General features: G+C 39.0%; 1 protein-coding gene and 1 long non-coding RNA gene across 7 annotated transcripts in view; one reads left to right on the plus strand and one right to left on the minus strand.

Moving 5' to 3' along the window:
* Positions 1-26,235, minus strand: part of Rai14 (retinoic acid induced 14) — a 126,163-nt gene that overhangs the window by 17,592 nt on the left and 82,336 nt on the right. For 5 of the 6 annotated variants that reach the window (XM_090332070.1, XM_090332072.1, XM_090332071.1 and 2 more), the window contains 9 exons: positions 21,875-21,963; positions 13,145-13,209; positions 7,210-7,267; positions 6,120-6,190; positions 4,038-4,144; positions 3,248-3,426; positions 2,922-2,950; positions 2,107-2,193; positions 1,047-1,133 (listed from right to left, as the gene is read on the minus strand). In XM_090332070.1, coding sequence (XP_090188196.1) covers positions 1,047-1,133; positions 2,107-2,193; positions 2,922-2,950; positions 3,248-3,426; positions 4,038-4,144; positions 6,120-6,190; positions 7,210-7,267; positions 13,145-13,209; positions 21,875-21,963 — 772 coding nt within the window. The remainder of the gene's footprint in view (positions 1-1,046; positions 1,134-2,106; positions 2,194-2,921; positions 2,951-3,247; positions 3,427-4,037; positions 4,145-6,119; positions 6,191-7,209; positions 7,268-13,144; positions 13,210-21,874; positions 21,964-26,235) is intronic. The other variant, XM_090332075.1, reaches the window with a different exon arrangement.
* Positions 7,052-24,450, plus strand: LOC150064595 (uncharacterized). Its single transcript, XR_016535282.1, has 2 exons — positions 7,052-7,288; positions 23,970-24,450. It is a non-coding gene; the product is annotated as an uncharacterized LOC150064595 (long non-coding RNA).

Below are 26,235 nucleotides of genomic sequence, written 5' to 3' on the forward strand. Positions count from 1 at the left end.
AGTATTTATTAACATTGATTTTTACATCATATTTCAAATGACATGTTTAACAAACAAGTATTCAAGAAGGGAATCTCTGTATACAATCACTGGCACTTAGTTTTTAGAACATAATCAGAATTAGGCTAAGGATTCTTATATCATATAGAGTCATAGGTTTTTATGTCTATGTAGTTGTGTTTATATTTCCAATACCATGTCCATAGCATTGGGTATGCAACTATTGAGTCCTCGCTCTTGTACTGTTTGGATCTAATAGCCACATATTAAGGATACCATGCACCTTTTGTTTCTTTGGTCACTCAACATGATTCGCTCTAGATTCATCCACTTCCCTGTAAATACTTTTGGCCTTTTCTAAGTATGTGGTACCAAGGAATCGAACCCGGGTCTTTGTGCATGCTAGGCAAGCACTCTACCACTAGGCCAAACTCCCGGCCCAACTAGTCACTATGTTTACAGGATGCCTCTTGAGTTTATTCCTTGAGGTATTTCTTTTCCTTGACATCTCATTACCTACCCACTCTGCTTCTATGAGTTCGAACATTTTATTTTATTATTTTATTTTATTTATTTTTTGTTTGTTTTTTCCAGTCCTGGGCTTGAGCTCAGGGCCTGAGCACTGTCTTTGGACTTTCTCAAGGCTAGAGCTCTACCACTTGAGCCATAGCACCACTTCTGGCTTTTTTCTATGTATGTAGTACTGAGGAATTGAACCCGGGTCTTCATGCATGCTAGGCAAGCACTCTACCACTAAGCCAAATTCCCAGCCCCTAGTTTGAACATTTTAGATTTCACCTAAATGGTATTTGTCTCTTTGTTGGAAAAGGCAGATAATTAATTCTTGTTAGTAAGTATGATTTATTTTCTATATTCTTGTTCATGGTGCCCGTACCAGGAAAGGTCCCACGTGAAAAAGGTTTCATAGTGAAAAGGTTGTAAACCAATGACTTGGAAGTATCTACGTCCCTAGTTTTGTATCACATTGAGCAAGCCTATCATGAATCTTAAAATACAGTACCAAAACTAAACGAAGAAAGAAATACCTTGAATGGAGCTTCAGTAAAAAATATTGATTCTTTTCCCGAAAGTGGCGTGGAAGTTATTGATCTTGGAGAAGACACATCACTCAACTCAAGAAGCAGAAATAAAAACAAATGAAACCGCTAGTAAAGAAGGTAATTTCCAATTCTTTTCTTTTCCACTGCTGACTAATCAACAGTGTGTAAATTTGGTTGTCAAACTAACAGTTAAGTATCCTTAGCTTCATAGACCTGGGTTAATATCTTCAAGTCTTTCCAGCTACTTCAAATATGTTTGAAAGTCTGAAGACTCTAACTAAATAACCTTATGCCTGTATTACCTGTTTTTTAATCTGTATAGTTTCTCTTGCAGGTTGAGAATATTTAATACGTACTTAAAATTAAGAGATGAGATATTTCCTGTCTACTATTTAAACATGGATTCTTATGATTTATGATTTTTATAAAAATAAATCCTAATCTGTTTAAACTTGCTATCTTGATTTCTGAGTTTCCCTCTCTCTTATGAGCTCAGAGATTAAAAACTACTTTTACTACTAGCCAATCATAAAAGTAATTAGAAAGGCAAATACATTTTAGCAATGTTTTAATCAATTAAAATACATTTTCATCTTAACTACGTCACTAGTTACTCCTCTGCCCCTTGCTAGAACTGCTAATATGAGGAACTAACACTAGGCTGATCTTATTATCTTACGGGAAGTGTGCCTGTCATAAGACCTCGAGATATTTCCATGAGGCTTTAAAGAAATACACTTCAGTTTTAGAATAGATTAAACACACACACGATTTCCATCCTAACCAAATCCTTCTAACTGAAATTTGTAACTCGCTTTTTCTGTTTGTGTGTTGTGCCTGGGATCCATTCTGGGCCTGCTGCACCGCTAGGCCAGTGATCGACCACTGACCTGCATGCCCAACCCCACCATTTATGATTTAAAACCACCGAAGGAAATTTTAAATGTGTACGGAAGGGTCAGTTCAGAACATTTTGCTTTGGCTTAAACATGAAACGCCAGCCTTGTGGTACGCCAGTTGATCATTAGCTTGCTTTTGTTTTTACCTGGGTAGGACTGATAGGAGGTGGTGGAGCTTTGCGTTTTTTTGGAGTTCCACTTCTTTCTGAGCTTATTTTAGAGACTTGATCATGCTGAAAGTTATACAGTCCAAGAATGGAGGTGGGTTAGTTAGGTTAGTAAAGTCCAAGCAAGTAGCTTTATCAAACAAATGAGAAAAACCTCAACAGTTCATGCATTTTTTACTTCATGAAAATCTGAAATCTGTTACCAACATAAAAATAATATGCATGCTCTAAGTTCTTTTATAGCAGCCCATGTTTTCACAGCAAAAAGATAAAATAAATCAGATTAAGTAGATGTGGAGGACGAGGAAAGTAGAAGATAGGGAGGTGTCTAATCATAATTTAGAATATATTCAGATTTCCATCTTAATACAAAGCAGTTCATTCCTTTTTTTAAAAGAAATGTAAACATAAAAGAAAAGGAAGCCCATTTCCTAGATAAAATTCTTATGGTTATAGTCTGTCATGTTTGTGATATTACAAGTAGTCAAAATATTGTTATTCTGTCTCAGACTTTAAATCCAACAAATGTTCTTCACATGGGTAGGAATTATTAGTATATTTCAGAAAAGGATATAAATATGTAGGTAGTAAGTTTCTAGTTACATGCTTTTGAAATAAATCATTAAGAAAATATTTGCCACCTTGTAACGATGGATTACATATTTGTCTTCAAGGTTTTTTTGACATAATTACAATGTATCACATTACTAACAAAATACAATTGGATCTAAACATTTTTAAATCCCCACAGCAGAAGATTTAAACACATAATCACCATCCCCTAATATAAATACCTGCTTTGGTTTCACTGGAGTCTTTAAATCTAAAGAGGAAAAAGTAACAAAAAGAACTATAAGAACCATAGTGATTCATAGCTCTTCTCTACTTTGGGTGCACACACACATGCACACATGCACACACACACATACGCACGCGCACACACACACACACACACACGTGCGTGCATGCATACCCCACCCCACCACTTAATACTTCATTTTTCCTCAAGGATATGTTTAAAGGAATAACAAAGTATATTACACTGCATAAATTCCTTTATCCTTTGGGGAAAATGGAGTGCATAAATTTAAAACAACATTGGTTATTTTCTTTCACATACCAGCATCCTGAGAGATTTTTGATAATAGAAGGCTTTGAATTCCTGCATTTTCTGAGAGTTTGGAATAATGTAAGGCATTGTGTCCAAGAGAATCTACAAGATTTAGGTCTGCACCCTTTTTAATTAAGGCTTCCACAATATGAGAGCTGCCAATCTCACAAGCCAGCATGAGAGCAGTCCTAAAGAAAAAAGAAGACACAGAAATCAGCACTGACCCAGTATGAAAATTCTTTCCTAGGAAATCATTTGCCTAGAGATGGGAAAAAAGATTAAGTGCAGTTAAACCTTTACTACATTTAATCTTTTCAAGAATTCAAAATGAATTACCATCAACAAGAAAGTAGAAAAGAAAGCTGCTTTTAAAGTTTCAAGTAAATCAAAATATTGAACTGTCAGTGAATGACACACACACAGTCTTCCAAGGATTTTATTTAAAATGACGGATCTTCTTATAACTGGCACAAATCTTAACCTTCTTTCTCTTCAAGTATTTTAAAGAATTTAAACATTATTTTTTAAAAAAGAACCAATATGTTTATTTCTATTTTGTTTTACATGAAAGTCATGGAAAATGGTTTACTCACTTCACTGTTCAAGAATCTTAACACAGTGTCAGCTAAAAATGATGTCAAAGAGGTTTAGTTGAGACTGCTTTTAAGTTGCAACAGAAACTTGATTACCAAAAAAAGGTAGAAAATTAAAAAGGTAAAAGTTTGAAATCCCAAACAGAGCTATTATATGATAGGAAATAGAATGTGGGTATCTCTAGGGTGATATAATTTCTGTGTACCTTCCATTTTTGTCCCTGGAATTGACATCTGCTCCATGATCCAGGAGAAAACGACAGACCTCACTGTGGCCATTTTGTACTGCAAAAAGCAGTGGTATATTCCCATCCTAGGAGACAAACTCACATTTAGATTTTAACTCCAATAAATTACAGAGCAGAATTACAAAGAGCTCTCCTTCCTACATCCTCCTGCTATTTATCTTACACTACAGGTCTTAGATCCAACCCATCACGACGCACTGTGTCCCTTTTAGAGTCACCAGTGAATCTTAGCACAACTCTTACGCAGTTTACCTTTCCCTACAATTCTCAGCCTCTTAGGTGGCTTGCTTCTTTAACCCCCATTAAATCTGAATGGTTATGGGGAGAGTGTGTTCAGGCTGAAGGCAAGTACATCAAATGAACTGAAACAACATGCTAGAGAAATGATGGACTCATCATACTCTGATCTACTTCGTGCCAATGAATGATTTCCTGCCAATCTATGTCTTCTCTTTCCAGGAAGCACACATACCCTTTTATAATCTTACTAGATATCACAACAAACTATGAGAGTCTATTGTTAACAAGATATTACAAAGAGATGGATAAAAAGTTAATTCGTTTAACAGATTATGACAATAAATCTCTTTGAGGAAAAAAAAGAAAATCAGATCCCGATATACAAAGTGTCAGATGGATTAAGAATCTAAACCCTTTAATAAAGAACATTTAGGTGAAACAGTATTTCGAAGAATATAAGGTAAAAATTCCTAGCCAGGCACTGGTGGCTCATGCCTGTAATCTTAGCTACTCAGGAAGCTAAGATTAGATAGAAGTTCAAAGCTAGCCGGGCAAGAAAGTCTATGAGACTCACCTTCAAAACACCAAAAATGGTGCTGTAACTAAAACTAGAGTGCTAGCCTTGCTCAAAGAGCTCAGGGACAGTGCGTAGGCCTTCAATTGATTAATTTTCTTTTTTCTGTATGCTGAGTGGTTAATATAAATAATACCAGACCATTAAGAAAGCCATTATTCTGAGACAGAAAACATTCCTTATAAAAGTCAATGATAATTCTTAAATTAGAGTATTCATATTGGCAAAGAAAATGATAAGCCATAATACATTCAACTGCTTAAAATAGGGATAAAAATATAATTGTTGCTTAAGGATCAGTCAGTTACAATGAAAACATACAATTTTAGAGAGATCTTGATTATTATCTCAGTAAAGTTGTAAGTTTCAAGTTAGGAAATACAGATTTATCCAAAGTGGCATAAGTATTTCAGATTTTAGATTTTTTTATTGTAGAATATTTTCATATATTTTCATCTGAGATGCTTTCAAAAGGAAATCCACATTTAAACATGAAGTTCACTGATGTACACTATAGATCTTATATTCATAGTCTGGTAATCTATACAACATTTCAGATGGCATAAAATAAAGTTTCATGATCTGAAATTTTCTACTTATACCACCCTAAGTGGATAAGTATCAAATTTTAGAGCTTTTAGATTAGGGATATATCCAGTCTGTATTAGATTCAGAGAGCATGAATTGATTTTCAGGACCTACTGAATCATGTCCCAGTATTTGCATCAGGGGAAATTTGACTTGTCAGCTCTCATGATACAACAGACCATCTCACCCTGCTACCACATCAAGTCACAGATCTATACGTTTATTTTTCATATAACTCTGTGAGGGTAACATAGGCTAGAAGTTTCTTCACAGTGGAGAAATTCTAACCAGAAAATACCCAAGATAATTACATGGGGTGTAGAAAGAAAATAATGGATTTTTCTATTTAGACTTGCTTTTTACAAATCAAGAAGTTTTATTCCTATCATGGTTGATAAAACCACATGCAGATCTTAGAAACAAACATATGTATAAGAAGTTCCAGCTGTAAAATGTTTTATTTTAGTCACCAATGAGGATTAATAAATATATGAAACCACGTGGCAGAAATAAAATCTAGGTGATAAAGCAATGGCATTTTGCCAGTTACTTATCTGTCTTAAGTTTTAGCAACTCCCAAGTATTCTATAATGCCCAGTGTCCAACTGTACCATCGCTGGTGCCCAGCTAGCACTTACCAAATCCTTGAGGTTTATGGGACTCTTGTACTCACAGAGGACCTGCACAGCCTGAAGACAGCCCTGTGCCGCTGAAAAAAGAAAGACAAATACCACTTTAGTCACAAAGCTTTTGTCACAACCAGGGCATCACAATTTTAGGAAGGAGAAGTTCACTCTGCCCACATAGCATGTACTCACTGGAGATGTACTGAAAAGAAGTAGCCATAAGTTGGCCGCAATGGCTCACACCTATAATTCTAGCTACTCAGGAGGCTAAGATCTAAGGATCACAGTTCAGAGCCAGCCTGGGCACTAAAGTCTGTGAGACTCATCTCTAATTAACTACTAGAAAACTGGAAGTGGCGCTGTGGCTCAAGGGGTAGGGCGGTAGCTCTGAACTGAAGAGCTCAGGGACAGCACCCAGAGGTCAAGCCCCATGACTGACAACAACAACAAAAATGAAATAGCCCTAGCAAGGCCAAGTATAAGGCAGTAGAAAACTCTGTTTAATTTCAGTGTCACCCACAACTGCAGCCAGTGACTGCCAGTTGCCTTCAGGCAAACATTTGGTTTAGCTTTTCAAAGGACTTAGCTTTTCCATTACTAGCAACCAATGAAAATGTCTGTATGGTCCTGGAGTGCAGTGTCAACATTTGTCCCTTGGAGTTTTATGTGGATAGCAAAGCAAGAGGTCTATAAATATATAAGATGTTTATTATGATGCTCCAAATGTATCATATTATGTGGAATGTTCAAGTGCTCTAACTTGACCAAGAAACTTCAAACCCATCTGTGTGTAGATGTATGTGTGTGTGCATGCACGTGTATGTGTGACCTTTTGCATGCAAAGCACATGTCCCTAACCCTAACCCTAACCCTAGCCCTAGTGAAGTATATTACCATGGGAACTTTTACTGATTGCCTGCTTGCTCTTAATGAATTGTAGGTGTTCTCCTTGATAAAACTATCCATGTTTTCTAAATGAAGTAAAATGGGACCATCTAAGAGTGATGACAGAAATCAACCCCAAGAAGATTCCTATAAACCGAATGGCTTGCATTCTTTCTCAAGGAAGAATGAGACAAATGAGAGGATGCAAGTTGGTTACCTGCATAATGTAAAGCTGTTTTCCCACAGCTATCAACATTTTCAGCCGGGCATTTGGACTAGAAGGGAAAAATAAATAAGTAAGTACATATACTAAATTACCTGCATAAATTCTATTTCATTTTTTCCCTGCAAAGTATAAAGTCACTTTACATGAAGCACATAAACATAATTAAACTCCAACTGCAACCTTACAACTGCTATGTTCTTGGGGAAAAGAGACTCATGGGTAAATAATCATGAGAAGAACAAGCTGTCATCCCATTGGCTGTTTGGGTTGTCCAGTCCTCCTTTATTCCAGGATTCCATCATTACTGGATCAACCCTATGTAACAAGATGCTCTGGGATGTCTCTTAAAAATCAACTACATACGGGCACCAGTGGCTCATGCCTAAAATCACAGCTACTCAGAAGACCTAGAGGATTACGGATCAAAGCCAGCCCAGGCAGAAAAGGTCTGTAAGACCCATCTCCAGTTAACTAGCTGGACAAAGCATGGCAAATCAGCTGTGAGCAAAAAAGCCAAGCAAGATTATAAGGCCCTAAGTTCAGGCTAAGAAACCACCACCAGAAAAATGTGCTGAGCTCCAGTGACCTGTAACCCTAGCCATAGGGGAGGTTGAGATCTGAGGATCGTGGTTAGAGGCTAACCCAATCATGGCAGGAAGGTCCATGAGACTCTTATTTTCAATTAATGACTAAAAAGCCAGAAGTGAAGCTCAAGTAGTAGAGGACTACCTTGGAATGAAAAAGCTAAGGAGTAATGCCCAGGTCTTCAGTTAAAGCCTTCGTACCAACGCTCTCCTCCTACTCCATCTAAGCCATCACTACATCCTATCAATCCTTTCTCTAAAGTACACCTCTGAGCTAATCCAAGTCTTTCTCCACACCTCTACCCTAATCCAAGAAAGCAACATCCCACCTGGCTAGCTAACAGCCTCCTTGTTGTTTTCTCCCTTAATCACTTATCTATACAAGTGTGATGTCACTGCCAACTTAAAATTGCATCACCTTCACATGCTCAGGACACTGACCTTCAAGGCCTCATCATGCTCAGTGCATCTGGCCACCTTGTCCATCCTTTGCACATGCTCCTCTCTCCACTTGGAATATTCCGTTTGGTGCTTGCTGTGCTGGCGTCACAGCTTACATATCACCTCCTCTCTCTGGTTTTCTCTATACTGTCACTTCTTAGCCCTGTTTCCCTGCTTAGTCCTGTCCCAGTTGTTAATGATAATTGAGTCTTTAGAACTCACTGGGATAGTGAAGTATACAGGAGATGCAGTGCTCGGCTGGCCAGTATTTACTCACTATCGAAAATCATTCACAGGATGAAAAAGATTGGTAGGACTAACTGGCAATGAGAAGAGTCAGTCTGCATTTGCAGAATTCCACAAAGCTCTATTTGTGCTCATTGCCTTGTGGGTACAACTTGAAAATGGTACACAGCAGTCAGAGAGAGCGAAGGCCTGAAGAGTCTAAAGAGATTACTAAAGGCAGAGTGTGGAAGGGCGAACAGGGCAGGAGTTGTTGAGGCTGCATTACAGAGAGCCTGGGCTCTGAAAACAGCTGACTAGCAAGGCCTGGCACCCAGGGTAAATACCCCAATGGGAAGACATCAAAGACAGAGCTTCTTAACAACTGTCCAGAAAGAAGAACTTGCTCCGACAACTTACAAGCCAGGGAGGTAAGAACAGGCTACCTGAGAATGAAATGCCTGCTCTTTGGTGGTAAGAAGAATGGAGATCAAGTTACAACTTACAAAGCTTTGGCCTAATTTTAGAACAGCACAAGGAACTGTTTAAAGGCTTCAAAGATTCCAGAGAAAAACCAATCCATTTGTATAACCAGATATAAAATTACATTAGAGGCTGGAATATCTGGTCCTAGCCCACAAAGACTTCTAGCTTGTCAGGTTAAATCTTCCTTAAAATCAGAGCCAGATGCAAGGTCTGAACAGCCAAGCCAGGATGGGAACAGAGATTGAAAACACAAAAAACAATAAAGCAACAAACAAACAGATAAAGCCAAGGTTGTAGATAGCAGTGCATCTTACTCGGGCAAGAAAGGAGTAGTTTTCGTTTATTCCAGGTTCGTTACTGAAGGAGCAGAGCTCTGTTGTAACTGTCTTCCCTGGTAAGCCTCTTAGTACAGTATCATAATGATCTATTTTTCTTGGGAGTTTTGCTTGGAAGACCTGTTAAGGTTAACCATTCTTGGAACTGGCAGTGCGTCGTGTAACGCAAGACAAGAAGCTGTGATCAACGGAGTGGGACAAGCTTAAGAATGTGACCACATTTCTGCATTGGACTTTCAAAAACCAAATGAAAACAAGATGCTGGGTCCCCAGCAGTGCTGGCAAAGGCCAAGACAACAGCTTGACAGAACAGACAGTACTCCAAACACGTATTTTATTGCTGGATGTTGTTCTTCAAAACAGCCAGCTTGCATGTTGACTGGCAACAGCTGGACAGCACTGGGGCACTGCTCTTGCAGCCCATGATGAAATCTGCGTCTGTATACAGTTAGGAAAGTGTCGGGAGCAAGAGTGGAATCAAACTGTACTTTGATTTGCATCAGATAATTGCTTGATTGTCTGATTGTTTTTTGGCCTTCTGTTCAATTGATCTGAGATTTACCATATGAATGTAACCCCCAACAGTTCCCTGATTAACCATCTGGATGTAACACCTGGCAGTGCCCTGGTCTCAAGAAGGGATATAAACTTTGAGTTAAGAATAAACGAGGCGGCAGTTTTTGCTTGGGCTGCAGACCTCCTGGACCCGATGTGTTTGTCTCTCTTCTAATTTTTCCAGTCCCTGCCCCTTATTTCAGGAACCCCAATTTGCTGCCGGTAGGCCCCGGCATCTGGCGCCCGAACAGGGACCTGAAAATCTGGGACGAAGGTGAAGGACCCCTCCCTGTGGTGAGTAACACATCGTAGGACTATTAAGAGAGTATAGTCAGGAGTAAAAATTATGGGTCAAGCTAATAGCCATGGGTTATTTCTACCGATCTTAACAGGCCTATTTGAAGCCCACGGAACGTGGGTGGAAAAAGGGGTGCTTCAGAGCTTCCTACAGTTTGTCGAGGAGGCATGCCCGAGGTCTATAGAGGAGGAATTCCAAAAAGCCTGGCAGCGGATAGGAAAAAGAATTCAAGATTATTATGATGTATATGGCCCCGAAAAGACCCCAATAGAGGCTGCTACTGTATGGAATTTAGTAAGTGAATGCATAAATCCTCTACATGAAAATGCTGAACTTAATCTTGAATTAAGGGAACTTTATGAGTTAAAGGACCCTTCTGAAGAACCTGAGGCTGAGCCATATGCCGCAGCCCAAGAGAGTCTAAGTGAGATCTTGAAAAGGGAACAACAACCAGTAGATATTGAGTATCAGAATTCAGGTTTGAATACCAAGGAGGAAAGTTATGATGAGTCATTGGAGGGCCGGGTGGCTACGATAGAGAAGAAGTTAGAAGAAATGCTACATCTTCTATCGAAAATGGGGACAGAGCAGAGAGCCCCCCCAGAAGTAGGAAAGGAATATGACCCTCAGGCCACTATGATGTCTGATTCTAAACCTTACCCCTCACACCCACCGCCTCCAGCTGCAGCCTTACGGCCTCAATCCCTTTCTCAACCTTTAGGCAAGTCTAAAGGCCCTAGCAACAAGTCCTTTTAACAGGCACTACAACCAGGCACAGTGCATCGCAATTAAACCTGACTCAGGCTGCTAGAGAGAGGGAAGGTATTTCAGGGCCTCGATGCTTCCCTAGTTTAGTTGATCATGATGAACAAGTATACCATCAACCTGTTCCTGTTAAACTATTACAGGATTTAAAAAATGCCTGCTCCCAATATGGGCCAACTGCCCCTTTTACTCAAGTAATATTGGAGGCTGCGTGTGCTGGTATTGCATGCCCAAATGACTGGAAGCGGCTTGCCAGAGCATGCCTTAGTGCAGGAGAGTACTTATTATGGGAGACAGAGTTCACTGCACAGTGTCGGGCTAAAATTGAAACAAATAGGTCTAAGAACCTGCCTTACACTGTTGATCAGTTGTTAGGAGAGGGAACCTATAAAAACACCGAAGATCAATTGGGTTATGCAAAGGAGGCCTATTTACAAATAAATGCTGCGGCGAGAGAGGCTTGGAAAAAGTTACGCAATTCCAATCGTACAAAAAATCTAGTAGAAGTTAAACAGGGACCGAATGAACCTTATCTAGAATTTTTGTCTCCATTAATGGAGACTGCAGACTGCCTAGTACAAGATGAGAATGCAAGGAAGAGTATAGTTAGACACATAGCCTATGAAAATGCCAACGCCGCCTGTCAGGCGGCTATCAGACCCCATAGAAATAAGGGGCAGGGACTGGAAAAATTAGAAGAGAGACAAACACATCGGGTCCAGGAGGTCTGCAGCCCAAGCAAAAACTGCCGCCTCGTTTATTCTTAACTCAAAGTTTATATCCCTTCTTGAGACCAGGGCACTTCCAGGTGTTACATCCAGATGGTTAATCAGGGAACTGTTGGGGGTTACATTCATATGGTAAATTTCAGATCAATTGAACAGGAGAAGGCCAAAAAACAATAAGACAATCAAGCAATTATCTGATGCAAATCAAAGTACAGTTTGATTCCACTCTTGCTCCCGACAGGAAAGTCATTAAAGGTGTGTGGGGGGAGGATCATTATAAACTTCCAAGCAAGTTTATCAAACCAGGGAGTTAATTTAAAATTCTAAATAAGAATAAAACCAAGCACTTTTTCAGGAACGAAGATTTAAAACAAAAGCTCATCAGGTTGCACACAAGGAAATAATGCTGATACTTTATTAGTCTGGAAGGGCTGCTTTCTATTACGCATTTACTGAAAAAAAAAATGCTAGCACACTGGCGATTCACTATGGAAGAGGTTTCCGACACTGTGAGAAAAGATTCTGCAAGAGCTGACTACATAGAGGATACAAGTCCTTCAGAAAAGAAATAAAAATTAAATAAAGGGGGGAAAAGGCCCTAGGAAGACATGCACTAGAATGTGTGTGTGTGTGCGTGTGTATGTGTGTATTTCAGATCACAGGCTCACATGCGCTAGGCTGGCACTCTAGCACCGGAGCCATGCCTCAGATTGGACCTTACATTTTTCCTTAAAGACAAAATACAATCTTCCTACCTATACCTCTTATGTAGCTAGAATTACAGACACGAACTACCCTATCTAGCTTATTTGATGAGAGAGGAGCTTTGCTGACTTTTTGGAGTTACCTGGCCAGGCATGAGTCACTTTAAGCCTCACTCCAATTTTGAGGGGCATAATGGGCAGTACTGGGTATTGTACTGGGGCCTGGTGCTTATTTGACAGGTATTCTACAAGTTCAGCCAAACCTTAGGCCCTATCTGAGCTGGTTATTTGCAAAGTAGGGTCTTCCTTTATGTTAGATGGGCTACAATTTTCCTACTTGAGCTTCTCCATGTACAGGCTTGCACCATCACCATCACACTTGATGAAATCTTATGAAGTTTTATGTCCAGGCTGCCTTAAACAATGATTAAAGCATCCCAACTCCCATCTCTGACTTCCTGTAACTAGGATTACAGGCCAGTATGCCTGGCCTCACTCCAAATTTTGGTTAGGATTCTCCTGCCAGTGGATTTGATGTGGAAATAATCTTGCCTTTGGGTATCATTTCAGTCATAACGATACTTAGAAAGCCTGGGATGTGGATAACATTTTTAAAAAAGTATGTGTAGAGAGAGATATTTCTTCTTTCACAGATAAGGCTACCTTTAAATTTAAAAAATAACCTATGTGTATGGGAATTAATGCACCATCTATCTGGCAAATATCATGTAACCCTTCTATTAATTACAATAAAAAATATATGAAAAAAAAACAACCTATGTACAACTTGAAATGGGCAATGTTTTACCTGAAGGAGCTTCTTGATGCATTCTGAATGGCCATTTTTGGCTGCGAGGTGTAAAGCGCTGTGACCTGAACGGAATAAAAGTGAGAGTGTCATAGGAAAGGCTTCACTTCTCCAACTTGATCCATCGCTTTCTTAGCTCTGCATTAAAGACAACCATGAGAAAATAAAGTGCGACTTGAAAAGACGGAGCCTGTTCTTGTAGAGATCAATGGTAACTTCAAGAAATCCTGTTTCACTCAATTTCCCAACTGCCAATTGGGTTTACAGAATTTCAAAGGAAGAAGGGTTCGGCAGAAGCCCAAGGGACAGAAGATGCCCATGCTGGGGCTTCTGCAACGGCTCTAAATTTACACTGCTTCACTTATTCACTCACTTCCTTCAAATGCCACTGAAATGTGGCCTTCTGAATGAGGCCTTTCTTCACCTCTCCATTAAAAATTCCAATTTTTGTCAATCTGAATTAAATTGAGCCAAGCCCAATAACACCTAGGAAAATCTTACACCTTACATTTCCCAAACCATTTAAGCAAACTATCCTGTTACCTTGGGAATTAGTTTGATTAAATGTAAATAATAATCATTATTTTGGGACATGCTCCAAGTATGGTTTCTCAACCTCAGTGCTACTGATATTTTAAGCTTGATCACCACTGTGAGTGGCTCTCCTGTTTCTTAGAGGATGTTAAAGCTGCTCACGTGGCCTCTCCAGTAGATGTCTAGCTTCAACCACCCAAAAGCTCATTACCAAATGTCCTTTGGGGACAAAACAACATCCAATTTAGAATCCCAGTTGAGTAAAACAATTTCTTTTATATAACAGCCTACCTTCAATTCATCATCCTCCTTTTCTTCTTCACTCTGTAATACTAATAAGAACTTACTAAGTCAAGAAATATAGGGCTAGGAAACACCATATTTAAGATCAGAGGGACACAGGAACAAGGTGAGCTACACAAAAGCATGCCAAAAGAACCTTCCTTCCATTTTGAGACCAAGAAGTTAAAGAGTGCCTTGGTTTGGGGATGTCTGGGCTGGGGATGGGGGGAGAGAGCAAGGAGAAGAGGAGAAAATCCTTTACTTCTCCCAGAACAGCTGAGGAAGATTAAGAAAAAAATAAGCAAAAAGAGACTCAGCATTAGAAAAACAAAGACCTTTTCTTCCTCGTCCTCCATTTCTTGTACGGAGCCCCCACTCCCTTCTAGGATGACTAAATCATAAAAATCTGAGTGTAGTTATAGTGTGCATTCACTAGGTTTTGGCATCTCCAATCATCATTTATACCACTGTGTCTAAGGACAGGCACATTCTGAATTTTAAACAAATGCCTTGCAAATGAACTTCTGGAATACATCCTGATTGTAACTTGGACAGTGTTTATGTTGTGCATGCAATGCATTAACTTTGGACAACGCTATGAACAAAAGCTGTTCCATACAAACAAAATCCATCTGACAAAGGCATAGCTCTCCAAAGCTAACGTGGTAGGACATGGATATAACAAGTCATAACAAAGGATCATACTTTCTTTTTATTTTCAGTGTTCTAATCAGACCTAGAAGCAAGTGCTGGGTTCCTAGAGAACCCTACTTCTGTGATTTTTCTCCCAATTAGTAGCCTAAAAGGCTTTCTTCTTTGTTATACAAAATAATCTCAAAAATCTAAATGACAAATTATTCCCAGGATTCAATAATGCAGTAAATTCAAATAAAAACTGTCTTTCCAAATGCAAAATTTTCCTAGACAGCAGATGTTGTATTAGTGACAGAATCATACTGCAAGGAAATACTGCATGGGTCTGGCTCTCATATAGTTATACATCTGTCTGGACTATCAGGCAGTAATTTCCCTGTAGACAACAAAATAAAGCAACCATAATTCAAGTACACTCCAGCAGACCTCTGTCTACAAATAAAAATAACAATATTATTTATAAATCATAACTCCTAGTCTGCAAGTGGCTCAGCTTAGCTCTGCCAGCCACAGAACACATTCCCCCTAACATAACTCAGTGCTTAAGGTAGCTAGAAAACATGAGAGAACTAATATGATAGAGGGATTTTTTGATAAGACAGAGAACAAACTTCTCCAGTGCATGCCTCAACTTTTAAGACTGAGAAAGTCATCACATACAGAAATATGGCTAACATATATTAAGAAGTCAAATTTTGAGAAATTAGTTTCTGAACTTGACATGGAAACATTTAGAAACAAGAAATGATATACAACTAGACTCTAAGCCTTAAGATATTGCCTTAAAAGTCAGGGTTTCAGAATGGAGAAAACATGTAAGTTTTAAAAGTACAAATTTATATTGCAATTTTAAATAAACCTGAATTGCATTATTAGAAATCCTCATATTTAATGCAAATTTTTATCACCAAAGCACATTCCCCCTGTTATATTCCTGAGATAGAAGATCAGATTTTGCAACATGTCTTCATAATCATGCTTAGTATCAGAATGATCAAATCATCCCTTATTCCCCATTTTTTTGCATTTTTATTATAATTAATAGAAGGATCATAGTTATATTCGCCAGATAGGTGCATTACTTTACACACATTGATATCCCTTCTCATGTTTTTGTTCCCATTTCCCTCCCCACACCCTCTCCCCTCATCTTGTTTTCCCCCTTTCCCTTTCCTATTTCAAATAAATAATCGTATATATAATATACTAGATAACAAGGTAAGATACTGTAACAATATGAGAATAACCAAGGGACAACAAAAGAGATGAGAAATAACATAGTACATTAAGAACAAAAATCATACATTATATGGCTCTTGTTTCCATATCCTGGAAGTCCTTTCGTTTAGCCTATGCTATATGGCCTTATGTATCTAGGTTTTGAGCTATTGTAATCCTCTGCTAGGAGAGTCCAAGGTTTGTACTAATTATTATTAATGAGGGAAAGCATTGAGCCTATGTATGTTCCTTTGAGTCTGGTTTACTTCACTTAATATGATTTTTTCCATTTCCTTACAAATGGGGTGATGTCGTTCTTTCTGTTGGTAGCATAGATTTTTATTGTGTATAAATACCACATCTTGTGGATCCAGTCATCTACTGAGGGGCATCTGGGTTGGTTCCCTATCTTTGCTATGGTAAATAGTGCTGCAATGAACATTGTTGTGCTAGTGAATTTAGTATGTCCTTGTTTCTGGATGATTGGGTAAATGCCAAGTAGTGGAATTGCTGGGTCATAAGGGAGTTCTATATTTAGTCTTTTGAGGAATTGCCATACTGCTTTCCATAGCGGTTGAATGAGTTTACACTCCCACCAACAGTGTAGTAGTGATCCCTCCTGGCCACATCCCCTCCAGCATCTGTTATTAGACTTCTTGATCATGGCCATTCTAACTGGAGTGAGGTGGAATCTCAGAGCTGTTTTGATTTGCATTTCTTTTATGGCCAGAGATTGTCGAGCATTTCTTTATGTGTCTATAGGCCATTCTTATTTCTTCTTCAGAGAAGTCTCTCTTTAAGTCTTTGGCCCATCTTTTAATGGGGTGGTTGTTTCTTTGAAGATTCGTTTTGGAGTGATTCAAGTTTTTTAGCTGTTGATATATTGTAGATATGTTCGTTGTATGGTTAGTGAAGATCTTCTCCCACTCTGTGGGCTTTCTATTTAGCTTGCTTGCTATGTCCTTTGCCATACAGAAGCTCTGCAGTCCCATTTGTTCAAACTTTCTTTGATTTGTTTTGTTTCTGGATCTTCACTAAGAAAGTTTCAGTCTGTGCCAAGGAGACCTAGTGTGTCTCTGATTCCCTCTTTAAACTGTTCAGTGTATTTACTTTTACCTCTAAGTCTTTGATCCATTTGTAGTTAATCCTAGTGCAGGGTGACATAGAAGGATCCAACTTTAGTTTTCTGCACGTGCTTAACCAGTTCTGCCAGCACTACTTGTTGTCTATTTTTTTTGGCTCCCTCATCAAAGATTAGGTGGCCATAGGTCTGTGGATTGATTTCTGGATCTTCAGTTCTATTCCATTGGTCCTCAGGCCTGTTCTTGTGCCAGTACCAAGCTGTTTTTGTTATTATAGCTCCGTAATAGAGTCTAAAGTTTGGTATTGAAATTCCTCCTGAGCTGTTCTTTCTGCTAAGAGTTGTTTTTGCTATATGGGGTCTTTTATTATTCCATATGAAATCTTGGATTGCCTCTTCTATTTCTTTAAAGAATGCCATTGGGATGGATATTGATGGGTATTGTGTTGAATTTGTAGATAGCCCTTGGCAAGATTGCCATTGTCATGATGTTAATTCTTCCAATCCAGGAGCATGGGAGGTTTTTCCATTTCCTCAGTTCTGCTTTAATTTCCTTTTTCAGAGTTTTAAATTTTTCATCATAAAGGTCCTTTTACATTTTCAGCTAATTCCTAGGTACCTTATTTTCTTTGAGGCTATTGCAAAAGGAGTTCCTTTCCTGACTGCTTCTTTGCTCCTCTCATTGTTGGCATATAGGAAGGCGGTTGATTTTTGAGGGTTAATTTTATACCCTGCTATGTTGCCAAAGTTTTGAATTAGCTCAAGCAACTTGGGAGTGGAGTCTATAGGGTTTTTTAAATACAGAATCATGTCATCTGCAAAGAGGGATAGTTTCACTTCCTCTTTCCCTATTTGGATCCCCTGTATGCTTGCTTCTTGCCTTATTGCTCTGGCTAGGAATTCTAATACTATGTTAAAGAGGAATGGAGAGAGCAGGCATCCTTGTCTTGTTCCTGATTTTAGAGGAAATGACTTTAGCTTTTTGCCATTAAGAGTAATGCTAGCTGTGGGTTTGTCATACACAGCTTTTATTATACTGAGGAATGTTCCATGGATTCCTAGTTTCTCCAGAGCTTTTAGCATAAAGAGGTGTTGGATCTTGTCAAATACCTTTTCTGCATCTACTGAGACAATCATGTGATTTTTGTCCTTGCTCCTGTTGATATGTTGAATTATATTGACTTGCATATATTGAACCAGCTTTGCATCCCTATGATGAATCCTAGTGTATAATATCATAGTGTATAATATCATAGTAATATCATAGTGTATAATTTTTTTGATGAGCTGCTGAAGACGGTTGGCCAGTATTTTGTTGAACAGTTTTACATCAATATTCATCAAAGAAATGGGTCTATAGTTCTCTTTCTTTGATGAGTCTCTGTCTGGTTTTGGGATGAGGGGCACAGTGGTTGAAGAATGGGTTTGGCAAAGAGCCTTCACTTCCAAGTTTTTTGAACAGCTTGAGGAAGTAATGGTGTGAGCTCTGCTTTGTAGGCCTTTATCAAATTTAGTTGTGAATCCAATAGGCCCTGGGCTTTTCTTGGATGTGAGGTCTCTTACTGCCATTTCGATTTCAGTACTTGAAATAGGCCTGTTTCTTACTCCCCATTTCTGAATTAATTATCTTTTGTTGGTCATGGGCTTGAACTCTTGGCCTGAGAGCTGTTCCTGGGCTCTTTAGCTCAAGGGTAGTGCATTACCACTTTCTGAACCACAGCACCACTTCCGGATTTCTGGTGGTTAACTGGAGATACAAGTCTCACAGACTTTCATGCCCGTGCTGGCTCTGAACAGTCCTCAAATCTCAGCCTTCTGAGTAGTTAGGAATACAGGCATGAGCCACTGGTGCCCAGCTATCCCCATTTTTTTAAAGCACAATATTCCTTTTCATAGTGTTTTGTTTCACATAGAATCAAGAGGTGTGTGTGTGAGAGAGAGAGAGAGAGAGAGGGGCATGTTATCCTTATTCACAGTTTACTCTGTGACTTCCCCATACTCATGGGTTCATAGCAAGTCAATGGCCATGAATCATACAATCTTTTCCAGTTTTCCTTTACTCTAAATTACTATGTGCACTACATTTATTGGTTATAACTTGCTGCTAAATTGTGCAATGACTCATCCTCTAAAGTGCCTGAGTTTTAAGCTGAATATTATCTTTCAAATCTTCACACAGTATCAAATTTGAGTGGGATTAGATGTGTAATGGAACAGAAGGCCCACCCAGAAGTTAAGAAGTCTAACCCGCAATTGCAAACAGTAGAGAAGAAGGGCTCACTGTGTGTGATATTTTCATATCTCTGTTTCCCACTCTAAGTCCTCTTTATAATGAAAGTCTTCTTTATAATGTTTACTAGGAATATCAGGGGCACAAAGGGATAGGATACAACTTAAGGTAGGTGAATGTGACAGAACCTACAGATCCTCTTTCACTCTGTTTTTACCTCTTTCTAGGGCAGAAATCTTTGATTTCTAACTAGACACCTGGTTGCCCAGAACCTCCTTGCTATCCATCAAAGGAAATGGAGTGGACCTGTGTGCGAGAGGTTTAGTGCTTCTGTCCTTTTCCATGTTGATAGGGTGCAGAGCACTAGGCCATGAAACCAAAACGAACAAACAAACATACAAACAAAAAGCCAACCTCAAACCCACAGCAATGGAGAGCCTGGGTCCACATGGTATGGAGCAGAGTTATTATGTAAAACTAGGACTTTCAATTGCAAGAAATGAATTTCTAAGGTTTAAGCCATTATTATATTAGATTCAGTTGCAAAATGTCCAATGTATATATGTTTATTAACCAAAGGAATCTGAAAACAAATACTCCAGAGAAATGTGGTTAATAAACACAACACTGGCCATCTTCCAGCTTCTGATAATGCTTCTCTGTTTATTTAATTCCATCTCCCACTACAAGAGTGGGTTTTTTTGTTGTTGTTGTTTTTCGGTTTTTTTTTTTCTAAGCCTAGGTATCAGTTTGATGCCAAGATCTGAAGCTTTTCAATTGTCTGATGTGTAAAAGAGAAAAACGTCAGCATGGCTGAAATAATAATGTGATTGCCAGATGTTGTGAGCACTTACATGTGCCCTGTACTGCTAAGATGCCCACACTAACCTATCTCACTTAAGCCTATGTAACACAGTAGTTGACAATGTACTTAACTGTACCCACAGCCTTATCTGTAAATAATGATCTTTTCATAAAACTGACCATAAAGCATCCATAAACACTCAGAATTTCAAGTATTTCATACAGAATAACAAAAAAGTAGTAATTTCAAATTACTAACTCCAGTAAACAGTGTAAAAAAAGAGAAAACAGTTCCAACTTGACCAGTCTATAGACTTTAATTGTGAATAAAAAGGAGCGGAGAAGTCCGACTCAAGTGGTAGAGAGCTTGCCTAGCATGGGCAAGCCTGTGGGGGTAAGATTCTGCAGCACTACAGGGAGGAAAAAAAAATTAAAAGCCAGTATATTTTGAAAGAAAACATTTTTTTCCTTCAAAAATCTCTACCAGGCAGTTTGATTTATGGCGACAGATTTTCCTGCCAGTTCTCAATAGGTTTTCAAGTTGAAGATGAATGGGTTTCAGTAATATTATGGCAGTATTTGAGGTAGCTTTAGTGAAAACACCTGGCCCGTCCAATTGAACCATTTTAATATGTTCTCTAATCATAAAATCTGTTTGGGACTAATAAAGACTACTGAGGTGAAGAACTCAGACTTTCATTAGTGCAACATAAATTATTATTCCCCTTCAGGTAGTCATTTAGCGAACTATTCATTTTACTACAATTCTTCTTCTAGTTTTGGCATTTCTCAAAGACTTTTGAAACTCTCTGTGGAACTGCTCAGGAAAATCATTCTCTTATTTTATTCTCTCCCTGTTTTTGACCAAAAATGGTTTTACCAGTTTGACACAACATTTCACCTGACTTGACTTCAAATAACTCATGCCTTGTCCTAACAAACCCTGTTCTTAAATGATAAGGATTCCCAACTATCTAAAAACAAGAACCAAAACCAAAACAAAACAAGTCAGAAAAAGCATGCCAGAGACATGGGAAACAATTCTAAGTGTCCAGTCATCTTGTAGGCAAAACAAAACAACAAAAAACACATTCTTTTAATTCCTGAGTGATGTCCCAAGATGACTACACACGAGAGACCAATTTTGAGCAGGGAAGAAGCTAAGGATTTTCACATAAGATGGAGAAATGCAAAGCCATCATTAGTTGCTTTGGTCATTTTTGTACGTCCAGCAGGGGCAGTATCGCAGTGACAACCCAGGGGCTCCAGAAAGAACCTGTAGTAGGCAAGACTACTGTACCTCCTTTTTCTACTTGCCTTTTTCATTGGTCAGCAGTGGCTTCTCATCAGAATCACACAGGGAGCTTTAAAATATATACCCATTAACTGGTAACCCCAACACAACTGAATCTGAATCTTAGAGGGTACAGCCTACACTCCTGTGTGTGTGTGTGTGTGTGTGTGTGTGTGTGTGTGTGTCCACATGTGCGTACACTATCCTTTTCCCTTCTTCCTGTGCCTCTTCATTGTAGTTCCCAGGTGATCTGGATGACACGAAGTACAAGAAAGTGGGAAGAGGGTGTCTACTGAGTTTATGTCAGCTAGTTGAGTGAAATATAAACATTCACTCCCTGGTTTATTGTACCATTGTGATTCATACAAACAAGAAGTTGATTGGTTGGTCCATACGTATAATCTTATCCATACTTATATTATCGAATATGAAGTATAAGAAGTGTACAGTTGCTAGTTGACTACCACATAGAAAAAAAACACAAAGGAAAATCGTATCAAAACGTGGCCAATCCCAAGTGATTCTGTTATCTGCCATCTGTAGACTCTAAATTTGCCTTAATGAATATGAAGTACCTCAATGACACCTAACCTGCCACTGGCCTGTTGGTTTAAGATATTAAAAACCACATACCGGTAGTATCCTGGGCGGTCACATCTACACCATGTGTAACCATGACCCTGAGGCATTCCACGTGTCCTTTTGCAGCAGCCAAATGAAAACTGGAAAGAGAAGCAAACACATCTTCTTAGGGTTTACTTATTCACCGCTCAATTCCGGAAAAGCCTTCTTCATGTGGACATACTGTCAGCTGAGCTCCACAACCACCCACACGGGTGTTGTCATCAACCTAGTGTTCTTCACCTAAACAACCAGTTACCCTCAGGCAGAAAGCTCTGAAGGAGGAATGGATCCTTCCTTCACCCTCAGTCCCCATGCTGAGAAGAAGCTCTTAATCAGGAGTGGGGGTGAATATTCTTGTGCAGAAAGGCAAGGCAGAACAACCGCTGTGGTTAGTCATCTGAAGGGTTTAACTTCAGGAAATCTAGTCTTTATTTCTAAGGTCCATGATTTTGAATGAGTTAAAGCCTCCAATATTATGTCTCTATCAAAGCTCTTCAGAGGAAGCTAAAAACATATAGTCAGATGAGAAAGTAGAATGAGATATGTGATGTTAAACATACGTACCCTTTAATGGCTTACAGTAACTAAATTTTTGCTATGCTAGTGTGATCTGAGGTGAGAATTCTCTGTGTCTCCATTTGCAAAATCATAAAATGAACTGTGAGGAACAAACTAATTGTGTAAAAGCTCCTTACAAAATGCAAAATGTAGTAAATATTTTACAAGTGACTAATGACTGCAGCCTCACCCACATAAGACCAACCAATCTATGACATGTTACTTAATATAAATACCTTCAGAAGAGGCAAGCAGAGGCTAAACTAGACCCTTAAAACTTGACGGGTAGGAAGATGTGTCCGATAAAACTTTTGTGTCTCTGCAGTGAATGGAAACTTCGGAACAAAGTTGTAGACAGTGGCAGACTATAAAAACCCATCCAAGACCAGTCTTGTCTACAACTCACACTTGAGCTACTTGCGTCCTGGCACTTCGCAGGGATGTGATCATTCCTACAGCAGTGTCTGGCAGCAGTAAGCCATTAACGGTTAGGCTCCAAACAGGAACCAGAAACAGTGCCAACTTTTTTAGTAAGAGCCTTGAGTGGAATGCTGTGTTTCCTTGAGTGCAAACTAGTCAGAAGCAGAACCTGGATTAGTAGGCTACCGTGACTAGATTTCCTCTATACATCCTCAGAGGTGACAGTCCTAGGGCGAGATGGGAAATGGTTATCCCTTGTCTAGATGTCAAGCAACCAGGCATGTCTGGGGTCACAAAAGGCTTAGGGAACAGATGGTGGCTCAGGTGACCACCTAATTAAGAGAAAGGTTCATGCCTCCTAATAGTCTGTATTCTGGAACATGAGCTAAAAGAAATGAGACTTTGCAGACTGTGCTGAGTTGAGAGGGGATAGGATGGGGGCAAAACAGCAGTTGATTAAAACCTACACACACACACACACACCATTTTTGCTACATCTGTTGACATATAAGGTTGCTGGCTTCAGGCTAGCAGTTTGGTCTAGTGGTAGAGTGCTTGCCTAGCATGCACAAAGCCCTAGGTCTGATTCCTTGGTATCACGTACACAGAAAAAGCCAGACATGTGCTGTGGTAGAGCAAGTGGTAGAGTGCTTGCCTTAAAAAAGTTTAAGGACATGCCCAGGCCAAGTTTAAGCCCCAAGACTGGCCAAAAGGAAAAAAAAAAAAAAGACTGTTAACAGGGGTTGGTTGGGGTTCACTGAGACCTAATGTCTAGAAGGCAGAGAAAATGGAAGTATACAGGTTGGCTCCCCCAAAACAAAGAATTATTTATGCAGTTCATAGTTGAGAAATGCTATGATAAACCCATGAAAGGCAATGTACAATGATGAAATGCAACTGTGTTCAAACAAGTTAAAAAGAGACTGAGGAAACTAAATGAGCACATTTTTGTCTTTGTGTTCATGATAGCAATTCAGATGTCACAAAATTCACTCTGAAAAATGTACAGTTGTTTTATGCATACTTACAAAGTTGTGCAACCACAATAGTGACAAAACACCAGGCAGAAACAACTTAAGAATTCTTTTGCTCTTGGTTTCAGAGGTTTTTTTTTTTTTTTTTTTAGAGTGCTTCAAATGGCTTTGAGGTTGCTGAAGAGTAGGAGACTTCTTACTTGGGCCCATGAATGAAGAACTAAAAGCAGGAGAAAAGCTTCGATTTTGCATGACTTAGCTCCAGATGCTTCCCTCTACAGTCCCTTTGTAATCACTCTGGAATCCAGGAAGGACTGATGGATAACATCTTTAAGACAAAGGAAAAATATAGCCTCCTCATGACAGACCACACAGCAGATAACCTTGGCTGTCAGTCCTGCCAATGATCACAGTGATAACTTCTCCAGAACCTTTCCTAAAACAGGGACTGACATCGTGATCAACCAGGCCTTACTGTGACAGAATAATTTAATAATTATGTAGATCTTTCCCCTCATGGCCCCTTTATAAGATCTAAAGTTCTTGTGTATATCCTGAATGTGACTGAACATGTACTGGAGAATTGTCTTCCTGAGGCTTCCACATAAATAAATCTCCTTTCTCTGGCTTTCACCTTGGTCTCTTTCTTTGTCTGATAGGGGTAAGTAATCAGACTTCACAAATCACCAGCTGTTTGGATCTATTGTGCAGCAAGGGATGGACCAACCATTCAAACATGAGCCTGTGGGAACATTTCACATTAAAATCCTACCCAAGTTGAATGTTGGTGGCTCGCACCTGTAATCCTAGCTACAAAGGAGGCTGAGATCTGAGGATCATGGTTCAAAGCCAGCTTGGGATGAAATGTCTGTGAGACTCTTATCTCCAATTAACTACACACACACACACACACACACACACAACTAGAAGTGGAACTGTGGCTCCAGTGATAAAATGCAACCCTGAAGAATGGCCAAAAAAGAAAAAAGATAAATAAGCAAATAAACCCTATACATACTATATAATTCTAGATTTTTTCATTACCCTGTAAAATACATTTTAAAAGCTCTATTCTTTAATAGTCACTCCCCATTTCTCTGTCCCCATTTCCCTGAACTAATCTATATCCCGTGTCTATTATCGTAATTTAGACACTTCCTGAAGACAGCATCATACAACATGCAATCTACTATGTTTGGCTTCTTCCCTTTAGCATGTTTCAAGGTATGTATGTATTACAGTACATATCTATACTTCATTCCCTCCTTAAATAAGATTACATTTTATGAGTCTATGTCACAATTTGGTTAGCCATGCATGTGCATCTGGACTCTTTCCACTTTGGATTATTATTACTGCTAAAACATGTGTACAACATTTGTAGGACATGCATTCAGTGCTACAAGGTGTATATCTGGGAGTGAAATTGCTGGGTCATATGCTAACTATGCTTAACTTTCTGAGGAAATGCTGAACTCCTTTTTTTTTTTATTAATTCCCCCCTCCCCTCTCCCCCTCCCCTGCCGAACTGCTGAACTCTTAAAGTCACAGTATCATCCTGTCACCAATCAACAACATAGAAGGGTTCTAATTTTCCACATTCTAACCATGACTTGTTAGGGTCTGGCAAATTTTTGGAGATGAAAGTTTTAATTACAACTTAAAATATCCAGAGGCAAGAAAAAACATTTCATTTTTTTTTAAATGAGCCCTTTGAAGTAGTTCAATTAATTAACAACTGAAATTTCCAAGTAAAGGAATATAAAAGACCCAATGCAAAGCAAGTTAGGAACAACCCCTGGCTTTGTGTCCACATATGCTTCTACTTTTAATTAAAAAGTGTGGCCAACTCGCTCAAAGTCCAGAAATGTCATTCAAAAGCTTTATGTCATGTATTTTACGGGAGATTTTGTGTACTTATCTCTTCATTTAGATTGGTCAGGAATTCAATGGAGACAGGAGGGCTATAAAAGTATTTTATCTCCTCCTACAAGGACAATGGTCACTGGCCAGGGATATGGATGGTAGCAATCATAATTATGATCTTGCTGACATATAGCACTTCATTGGTCTAGGCCTCAGCTACCCAAAGAGTTCATGGGAAAGGGATGTGCTAGAAATGAAGGTTTTCAGATAGGCACCAAAGATTCAGACCTATAACTCTAGCTATGGAGACCTAAAAGACAGAGGTTCAAACAAGTCCAGGGAGAAAAATCCATATGATTCCAGTTCTGAAAAACAACTGGCATAAACTTGATGCTGTGATTCAACTGGAAGAGTGCCAGCTGAGTAACTGCGCTGAGCGAAGTCAAGGTCTTAAGTTCAAGTTCTGGTATGAAGAAGAAATCATCATCATCATCATCACCATCATCATCATCATCATCATCATCATCATCATCATCATCATCATCATCATCC

Source organism: Megascapheus bottae, chromosome 4 (genome assembly GCF_031878675.1).
Source record: "Megascapheus bottae isolate mThoBot1 chromosome 4, mThoBot2.hap1, whole genome shotgun sequence".
Classification (NCBI taxonomy): domain Eukaryota; kingdom Metazoa; phylum Chordata; class Mammalia; order Rodentia; family Geomyidae; genus Megascapheus; species Megascapheus bottae.